This window comes from Perca flavescens, chromosome 15 (genome assembly GCF_004354835.1).
Source record: "Perca flavescens isolate YP-PL-M2 chromosome 15, PFLA_1.0, whole genome shotgun sequence".
In the NCBI taxonomy this organism is placed as follows: Eukaryota; Metazoa; Chordata; class Actinopteri; order Perciformes; family Percidae; genus Perca; species Perca flavescens.
The window spans coordinates 29080199-29090768 of NC_041345.1; the positions used below are offsets into that span (position 1 = coordinate 29080199).

The window sequence follows — 10570 nt, forward strand, 5'->3', positions numbered from 1 at the left end:
ATTATTATTATTATTAGTGTTCTATTTTAGTTTCTGATTTAGAGAGTTTATGGTCTGCATCATGATTAATCATGTTTTTGTTTTCACATTCTCCTTCTTTGGTGGTCAGCAACCAGAGTTTTACCGGTTGTACATTACTGCCACCTAACCATCGATGAATTTTCTTGCACCAAACGCATTACTGCAGTGCCTTATGGGTGATATCCACCTTTTGGAGTGACCATCGTTGTCCACTCGCTCAGTCAGCCCTCCGAGGGTCAATCTCACCAAGTTCGCTTCAGTTTTTCGGACAAATTGAACGACACTTATGATGGCGACAGGGAAGTGACCGAGGGCATGTTGAACCACTAACGAAACGCAGTATAACCGTGAAGAGGGACCGGCCCGGGCAGTAGACGGACTCTAGTTGATTTACCAGTCAGTTGATGTCACAGCCTATGCCTGAGCCCATGAGGTAGAAGGGCTGGGCCATATGGAGAAAATCAAATATCACCATATTTTTGACCAAATACCTCGATATCGATATTGCGACAATATTGTAGTGTTGACTATGGTGCTTTCACAAAAATGTTTAATATTTAATGAGATTTGTGATAAATAATCATCAATAATGTGGCTATAATGACAAAGTGGGTAAAGGCAAATAAAAGAACTGCGAGAACAGTCTGAAACTTTACAGTAATGCAGCCTGTAAAACCAGGAAAAGACAACAGTTATGTCATATTACCATTACTTTATTGATCCCCTCAGGGAAAGTATTTAGTTGCAGTTGCTCACCGTCAAATTCAAGGTAAAATAAGCGTGAGAAAATATATTACAATGTCCAAAATATAACACAATCTCTATTCTCATATCACAAAATCGATTTATATTGATATATTGCCCAGCCCTATGAGGTAGCGATTGAAAGAAAAACGTCTCTTTCCATTTTTTTTTTTTTATCGTCATTGCCAATATCAACTGGTACGATAAACGCATCGCGAAAGGCTGCAACATATAGCGAAAGGGGCGCTGAGATTTCCCGTGTTAGTTGAAAGAAAATCTCAGTAGAAAACTGCACTTTCATATGCAACTATTATTATTATTCATTCAGTGGTGCCTTTTATATTCAATTCAATGTTCAATAAAAGAATGTTGTAAATGATTTCCGTTCATTTGTTTTAAATTCAACAAGCAATTTGTTGTATTTTAGCAGAATACTGAAAGCAGAAGAAATGCAGATCTGAGCACAAGTAATATCGTTACAACAACATTATCCATAGCGCATATTTTCCCCATATGGTGCAGCCCTTATCACCAATGATCCTTCATCAAACTAATGCCAGGGTTTTACTTGCTGTTTGCTGAGTGGATCATATCTCTGATTTCACTCTGATGTCCGATGGATCAATGCCTGTGCAGAGGAGACGTCCCGACACTGACCACAGCAACACCAGAATTGAATTTGGGCAAATCAGCCTCAGAGTCAATGTGAGGATGCAATCTGCCAGCCCACCTTGAGGCCCCCAGTTTAAAACAACTGGGGGCCTTCTTAAAAAGGTCTCCGCGAGTCTATTAATAAACCAACACATGCTGCATCTCTGTTTTGTCTTTCTCTTAGTGAACACAGACAGTGAAACTGCAGTGGTTAACGTCACATATGCATCCCGGGAGCATGCCAGGCAGTAAGTTTCTCCATCCGTCCTTAAGGACACACTCTGTCTCTTGATTTCACTTATGGTGTTTAACAGTATTTTTTTAAATCGAGATTCTGCATGCTCTTGGTGCCATTTAAAAACTGTGTCCTTATTTTTGACATTTTACAGAACACTTAGTCAGTTTGTGTGTCATTTGTGCATTTATTTATGTTAAATCATAGCTTCTGTTGTTTCTTTTGTGCCATTGAACCTTTCATGAGAAAAAGTTATCTTATAAGTTCCAATATAAAAAATAGATTCCTAAAATTGTAATTTATTTAATTTTAATGAAGTAACTCCATAAAACAGTTTTGACTTTCAACAAGTTGTAGGTTTTATTTACGCTCCACTTGTGACATCTACTGGTCATTTAAAGGAAGTACAGCTTTAAACTGGAGTTTTTTTCTTGTGTTTTAACAATAGTGAAGTATTGGGATTTCTTTCTTAAGTAAGAGTAGCATTACCACACTATAAAAGGTTTTCATTTTACACATTTCAAAAACTTTTCATACAATATTCATTTTGTATTATCAGATATTTTAGGTTTCTTGTATTCTTCCTGTTGTTATTACCATTGCTACTACTGTTATTTTGAGAATAGTCATTACCGTAACTTGTAACCATTACTATGCATACAAGTGAACACAAAACAGAAGCAGCATACAGTAAAATATTCCAACGGTTTAAGTGAAATACATGCTGTACATGACCCTGCGCTCATGTGCTGTGTCCCTCTCAGAGCCATCCAGAAGCTGAATGGATACCAGTTTGAGAACAACGCCCTGCGCGTCTCCTACATCCCCGACGAGAACTCCGAGCTGGAGGGAGGCCAGCGGGGGCCCGATAATGGCCGGCGCGGTTACGGGCCCCGAGGCGGGCCTCGCGGCGGCTCCCCGAGCTCCGGGATGCCCTCCAAACCTCCACACGCCGACATCCCTCTGAGACTGCTGGTATCCACACAGTATGTCGGAGCCATCATTGGCAAGGAGGGAGCCACCATTCGCAACATCACCAAGCAGACACAGAGCAAGTGAGTGTGCACATGTGTTTAACTCTGTCCTGGAGACACACAGTGTGTTCCTGTCGTAGAGTCCACGGCGTGTCACACGAAGTACGATTTTTTTCTTATCAACATCAAAATGCCTTGTTCTCCAAAACAGGAACTCAAGTTTACTCAGAGATAATATTCTAGCAACAACACTTTAACATTAAAGAGTGACTGCTCAGTATTTCTGAGATACAAGTTCACAAAAAGTTTAACCTCATACATAAATCCTAACAATGTGACCCATTCAACCACACATCCACATTGAAACTTTCTGATGATTATAATCACTTGATTTGCAGATGAATGTGTAGTCTATAGTAAAGGTAGTGACCTAAAAAGTCCTGTTCTGAGCTCAGGCGGCACTGGACCTGGCGACTTAATAAACAAATTCTTATGTCTTTCTGTTATTGCAGGATTGACGTGCACCGCAAGGAGAACGCAGGAGCTGCCGAGAAGCCGATCAGCATCCACTCGACCCCCGAGGGCTGCTCAGCCGCCTGCCGCATGATCCTGGACATCATGCACCAGGAGGCTAAAGACACCAAGACGTAATCCAACAGATTCATTTTGTTAGACACAATCCTGGACAGTTAGCCTCAGGAAGGCTCTCTCCAGCTGATGGATGGATAGATGGATAGATGGATAGATGGATAGATGGATAGATAGATAGATAGATAGATAGATAGATAGATAGATAATCAAATAGATACAAACTTTGGTTTCCGTTTGCAGTGCCGACGAGGTTCCTCTCAAGATTCTGGCTCACAACAACTTTGTTGGACGCCTGATCGGGAAGGAGGGACGCAACTTGAAAAAAAGTTGAACAGGACACAGACACCAAGATCACCATCTCCCCGTAAGACGCGCACACACACACACACACACACACACACACCCACACCCACACCCACAGACCTATTTACAGGGTTTTCCCTTGCTCTTAAGAGCGCTTAGGTGCAGATGACATCATAAATGCATTTGGATATGAGTGATGTCATTGCGCAATCATTTCCCAAAAGCTTAGTAGTTGGCGGTTGCGGTGAGGGAGCGATCACAAAAGCAAAACTTGAAGGAGCAGCTCGTCACTAAAACAACAATAGCTGGTCCACCTTAAAGCCAGCTCACCTTCAGTAAGTGAGCCTGTGCTGAAGTTGTCGCTACCTCCGTGGCTAACCGCCAGGTACCAAGCACTACGCAAACATTTGGCTTCTAGCATTTATTCACCGACCGATAAGCTGCACACACGCTGCGCTGCTGAGTTCACAGCTACGGCGTTTCTGCTAACTTCATACTCACGACAGCTGCTGCTGTGCGCGCAACGTGCCTGCTGTGTGATTTCGGCTGCGACACTGTTTGTGCCACTGTATACGCTAACCATCGCGCGCGGCATGTGTGCAGAAGATGATTAAAGGACGCCCGTCCCGTGCGTCGGCATTGAGATGCTCTCAATATAATAATTGTTTCCGTTCAGAAGCTTAGACGCCACATAACGGCAGGGAAAACTAATGCCTAATTCGACCTCATTCGGGTGGATGATAAAAATACATGCATTACATACATTAACACACACCTTTTCAAGATACTCAAAGAGGCTTTCGTGCAGCTGATCAGCTCCCCTTGTCATGTCTGTGTGCAGTCTTCAGGACCTGACACTGTACAATCCAGAGAGAACCATCACAGTCAAAGGCTCGATCGAAGCCTGCTGCCATGCCGAGGTGGAGGTGATGAAGAAGGTCCGAGAGGCCTACGAGAACGACATCGCTGCCATGAATGTGAGTCTGCACGCACACTTCATTATGATGCATTTATCCATTTCATATTTAACACACACACACACACACACACACACACACACACACACACACACACACACACACACACGTAAACCTCCACATGGTTTCTAACCTACCACACACACACACCTCCACATGGTTTCTAACCTGCCACACTCACTCACTCACACACACACACACACACACACACACACACACACACACACACACACACACACACACACAACCTCCACATGGTTTCTAACCTGTGTACTTCTCTTCAGCAACAGACCCACCTGATCCCAGGGCTCAACCTCGGTGCTCTTGGCCTCTTCCCCTCCTCCTCCAATATGCCCCCACCCCCTCCTGGAAACGCGTCCGGCAGTGCCCCCTATGGTTGCTTCGGGGTAAGAATACCTGCTTTGTAAATTCCCTGAGAAATGTCAGTGCACACCACCTTTGTTAATGCATTGCTTTTGTCCTTTGAAACCTCATAAAACACTGATTTCATTTGAATGAAATCAGTAGGAGCTGCCAAATATCTATTCTGAAGCTGTAGGGGGAGCTCTATAGTTAAACCTGCCAGCAAAAAGCGAAGAAATGGCCAAAACTGCATCTGAATCTGTCTTATAGCTTTTTAAATTCTCAATTTCGCCAATCCGTCCTGTTATCACAGAAACTATTGGGCTTTACATTAATGCTGCCATCAGGCTGTGTCTGGCCCCAGCCGGCCCTCTTTGGAAAAAAAAAGACACTTGCCACCGGGCTAAACAACTTTTCTGGGGGAAACCCTGATACCATGATTGCTTTCCAAACTTGTCACAAATCCTGCTGGTACGCGCAGGTGTTACACTTTGCTTTAACAACATCATAGTGAAGCTCAAACATCACATTGAAGGAACAAGAAGCTAAACAGTATTTGACCGAAGGGAGATATGACTTGAAGTCCCAATAACAATACGTGCGTTCCATAATAGATTAGATAGTCAGTCAGTTTATGTAATGAAATGTTTGCTTTGTGTGTGTTTAGGCTCCAGAGCAGGAGACGGTCCATGTGTACATCCCAGCACAGGCAGTGGGAGCCATCATTGGAAAGAAAGGACAGCACATCAAACAGCTGAGCCGCTTCGCTGGGGCCTCCATTAAGGTGTGCAGTAGGGCTGAGTACTGAACTTCGCTGCTTTCTAGGCGAATTGCCTCCTTTAGTATAGAAAATATGCCTTGTCATTCAATACCAAATTCAATACCTAAGGAGTAAATCTCATCGGCGTCAGTGAGCCAATAAGCACGACGCAGGCTTGCATCAAGATCTAATCTTCCGAGTGGTGGTCTAACGTTACACGTGGTAGTGGCATGCAGGAAAAACACTACGTTAAGCACAGAGACGGGACTCACGTGTGTTGCTGTTGTATTTTGAGAGGCTTGACTACAGCGTGTGCCACACAGGTGTAATGGAGCTAAAATAATGAAAAAGATTTGTACCATAATGTTGTAATTTCTGGTATCCAAAACAGTATTGTTTAGGATACACGTATCAATGTCACAGTAACGGTATTGGTAGCGGTATCTCCAGGGTTCAACAATAGCACCATCTACCAGCCAAATGCTGGTAGAATATGTAAGTGGCTGGCAGATTTGCTTCACTCACCAGCCAAAAAAAAACAATGGTAATTTATTAGGGGTGTGCAAAAAAATCTATTCACATTCGTATTGCGATTCAAGCTCTGCCGATTCAAAATTGATTCATACAATTCCAAAAATCTTTTATTTAATTTTTATTTTTTTTATGTCTACTGCAATCAAATGGGAAAAGTAACTACATTTACATACTGTGAATCTTTTTAATCGAGAATCGTTTTTGAATCAAATATTGAGCCTAAAAATCGATATTGAATCAAATCGTGACATTTTCTGAATCGTGCACCCCTATAATCTATGTGTGAGTGGCTGGTAAAAATTTAACATTCACTAGCCATTTGGCTGGTGGACGATAAAGTTAATTTTGAACCCTGAACGAAACACATCAGAAGAAATATCCCGTGGTGTCAGGGCATAGGTACCCCTCCGGCACTGTTCCCTTCTCTAATGGAGTAGGAGAAGTTATCATTTCAATAAGAGCGGCAGATGTGTTTGGCCAGGTTTCAGGTAAAAATAGGCAGTCAAACTGGTGCTCTACAGTAAGAGCTGGCGCCGGCTGAGGACGTACAGAACCTGGGAGGAAGCTCAGCAGAAAATACTCAGACCTCCTCTGCACATCTTCCAGGAAAAAAAACATTTAATGCATATTTCAATTTGCAAATGGAAATCATTTTCATCTTTTCCTAAAATAATTTATCAATCGAGAAGGCAGCAGAGATGTAAATACACCATTCTGTCATCAGGTCCTCTATTTCTAATTCTTTCATGCGACTCCCATTATTATGGACAACAGCAGTCATATATTTTCACTTCAGGTTAGGTCAGTGATGTGTTTTTCCTCCCCTCCAGATCGCCCCGGCAGAATCTCCAGACTCCAAAATGAGGATGGTGATAGTGACCGGACCCCCCGAGGCTCAGTTTAAGGTGAACGCTACTCATCCTAGTTATTTAGCACAGTATCTTTCGCACTGAATTGGGTAAAAGGGCGTTTAAATACGCTGCTCCCTCTGCGTGGAATGATTTGCCAAATAGCCTGAACCTTCATGAGTTGGTGTCATTAGATGCTTTTAAAGTCATTTTAAAGGCAGGAACATCTGGCTGTAAATGTGTTTTACTGATTGATCTGTTTGATTCCAGATGTAGATAACTTCTGATGAACATTGATGAATACTTTGATATCTATGATCCTGTAATGTATTATGTATTTTCATTGTAAATTGTTATAAGTTTTAAGTCTGCAACACTGTTAGTTGTGCTGCTGCCTGTCTTGGCCAGGACACACTTGTAAAAGAGATTCTTAATCTCAATGAGTCTATTCCTGGGCAAATAAAGGTTGAATTAAAAAAATAAAAGTAAGCAATTTGTGGGCGTAACAAACTGCTGTTGTAATATAACAATATTAAAATGGGTCATTAACCTCTTTGTCTCCCTCATGCAGGCTCAGGGCAGAATCTATGGCAAACTGAAGGAGGAGAACTTCTTTGGGCCCAAGGAGGAGGTCAAACTGGAGACTCACATCAAGATGGCTGCTGCGGCTGCAGGCAGGGTCATTGGCAAGGGAGGCAAGACGGTAAGCCACCTAAACCTAGATGCACCCATCTTTTGGCGTAACAATGAGCAAAATCACAAATGACCCTCTTTTAAGTCCAGATTTGTCCGTACCGTTACCTGTTGGGACACAGATGTTGTCCGTACCGTTGCCTGTTGGGACACAGATGTTGTCCGTACCGTTGCCTGTTGGGACACAGATGTTGTCCGTACCGTTGCCTGTTAGGACACAGATGTTGTCCAGATGTACCGTCACCTGTTAGGACACAGATGTTGTCCATACCGTCACCTGTTAGGACACAGATGTTGTCCGTACCGTTGCCTGTTGGGACACAGATGTTGTCCGTACCGTTGCCTGTTGGGACACAGATGTTGTCCGTACCGTTGCCTGTTGGGACACAGATGTTGTCCGTACCGTCTCTGGTTCTGGCTCTGACCACGGGAACAGTGACGGGACAGTGCCTCACTTCAACGCAGCGTAATAACTCCTGACTGTAATAAATGAGAGTATGTCCATCTCGCAAATGTAGAATCCGTCTCTGCAGTCATCTCAACCATCGAATTCCAGCAACAGAAAGTAACATAATTAACTTTTTTACTCACTGACTTTTTTTCCCTCTGGTGCCGAAATGTTTCGCGGTGTTGGTGAATTCTTAAAACAAAACATCACTAAATGTCCGGTTAAAACTCACATTACAGAGATTGTAACTCCCGTTACTGAGATTGTAACCGGTATAATAAATCCCGAAATTGTATTAGTAATGCGTTTTAAAACTGCGTTACAGAAAAAAAAGAATACATTACTGTAATTACGTACGCCTTACTCCCAACACTGCAAACTACTATTATTTTATTACATTTATATAGCGCTTTATCATAGACACTCAAAGCGCATTTGGGGGGAGGGGGGGTGGGGACTAACACCACTAATGTGTAGCACCCATCTGGGTGATGCACGACATACAACGCCTTACGACGCCAGAACGCTCACCACACATCAGCTAGTTGGGGAGGGGAACATATTTTTAGTGGTGGGGGAAACCGGAGAAAACCCACACAGACACGGGGAGAACATGCAACACAGAAAGGCCTGGATTTGAACCCAGAACCTTCTTGCTGTGAGGCCACAGCACTAACCACTTGGCCACCGTGCTGCCCAACTACTACAGTCTCTCCTGTGTACGGGAAAGAGACTGACTGGGACTGAAACGATAGAGACCACGGGAGCAAGCCCCAACTCTAGCGAGACTCATGTTTTCATTCCAATATTGGAAATTAGTCTTTGGTTTAAAGTCGGCATTACCTTCTCTCAACTTTGTAACTAACCTCCACCTTTAGCCGTCAAACCTGCAACCTTCCATCCGGTTGTTAATTCCTGTTAAAGTAACCGAAGCGTGTGTGTCCTTAGGTGAATGAGCTGCAGAACCTGACAGCGGCCGAGGTGGTGGTCCCCAGGGAACAGACCCCGGATGAAAATGACCAGGTCATCGTCAAGATCAACGGACACTTCTACGCCAGCCAGGTACTCCTCAGGCTTTAACACAGAAGAGCATGTCATTGTCGTAAATGATTGGATCAAAAACATTGAAATGACAAGTTACAACTACATTTTTGGTAACAAACCAGGGTTTTTCCCTGGTTGATTACACTTGAAAAAATTCCTCTATGCAGGAAAAACCCTTCAAACCTAGGAGTTCCTATTATTGTCAAATGACTCGTGCTACAGTTACCCCATCAGCATTAAAAAAAAAACTGGACATTTGACATATTGGCAATTGACATGTAGTTAGCGCTAATGGTTAATCACTACTGCCAGTTGATACATTTTATTTTACAGTTTTGTCATTAACACAAAAAATTGTCCAACATGCTATGTTAGCTTTTTTAGGGCTCATCTGTAATTATACCTACCGCCATTTAGCTTAGCTACCAAAACAAACCTAGTGTTTATCAGTGACAAATGTCATGTTATTTCCCACAGCTTGGCTCTCGACAGAGAGTGTGCCCCATTCTTTTATATACATGCTTCTCTTTCGTCACATAATTGGGCATCATTGCATTTTTATGTAGATGATACTCAAATTATATCTTCCTGTCAACCTTTCTTATACATTTTCTCAAATTTAAACTTGCATTCATTGATTTCTTTGGCCTCTTGTAACAAACTGTAAACACTACTGAGATATTATCACCTTAAAAAGTTAATATTGCCAATAGTTGCCTATTTACACATCAAGCAGACACAAAGCAACATTAGCACTCATTTAAAGTCAGTTATCACTCTCCTTTTAGCTCTGGTTCAGATCTATAGATAACGTGTACATGTTTACTCCCAGATCCTGACTGGTGCAGCTTTTAATTTACCACAAACCATTCTCATCTGTCCTCTGCCCCCCAGTTGGCTCAGAGGAAGATCCGGGACATCCTGACCCAGGTCAAACAGCCACAGAAAGGCGGCATGGGCCCAGGCCCGGGCCCTAACCCCCAGGGCTTTACAGAGATGGGCAGCCCCACGCAGGGACTGAGTCAGGAGCACCAGCCGCGCAGGAAGTGAGGGCCCCGCACCTTCCTCACATGCCGTGGGGGCCCCTGCCTGACGGACGGACAGACAGACGGACAGACACATGCACGGACGGATAGACAGACAGACGGACGGATACAGGAGAGCGACACACGGACCCAGCGATAGACAGGGAGAGATACAAAGAGGGAGGGAGTACGCCCGACAGCCAGAGAAAAAGATCGGCGTTAAAAAGAGCGGAAGAGAGAAGATGAATCGAATCAAAAGATGAAATGAATTTTAAAAAAAATAAAAATTTAAGATGAAACGTAACTTGAGAACAGAAACCAGATGCCAGGCCAGAAGAGAGACTGCGTGAGGATGGAGG

The 10570-nt window shown here is 43.3% G+C and overlaps 1 protein-coding gene across 1 annotated transcript in view; it reads left to right on the forward strand.

Moving 5' to 3' along the window:
- Positions 1-10570, forward strand: part of igf2bp1 (insulin-like growth factor 2 mRNA binding protein 1) — a 57466-nt gene extending 46896 nt beyond the window's left edge. Inside the window, 12 exon segments of the mRNA XM_028600046.1 lie at positions 1601-1664; positions 2416-2706; positions 3138-3272; positions 3457-3535; positions 3537-3580; positions 4361-4496; positions 4781-4903; positions 5527-5643; positions 6984-7058; positions 7573-7704; positions 9091-9204; positions 10081-10570. Coding sequence (XP_028455847.1) covers positions 1601-1664; positions 2416-2706; positions 3138-3272; positions 3457-3535; positions 3537-3580; positions 4361-4496; positions 4781-4903; positions 5527-5643; positions 6984-7058; positions 7573-7704; positions 9091-9204; positions 10081-10236 — 1466 coding nt within the window. The 3' untranslated portion in view covers positions 10237-10570.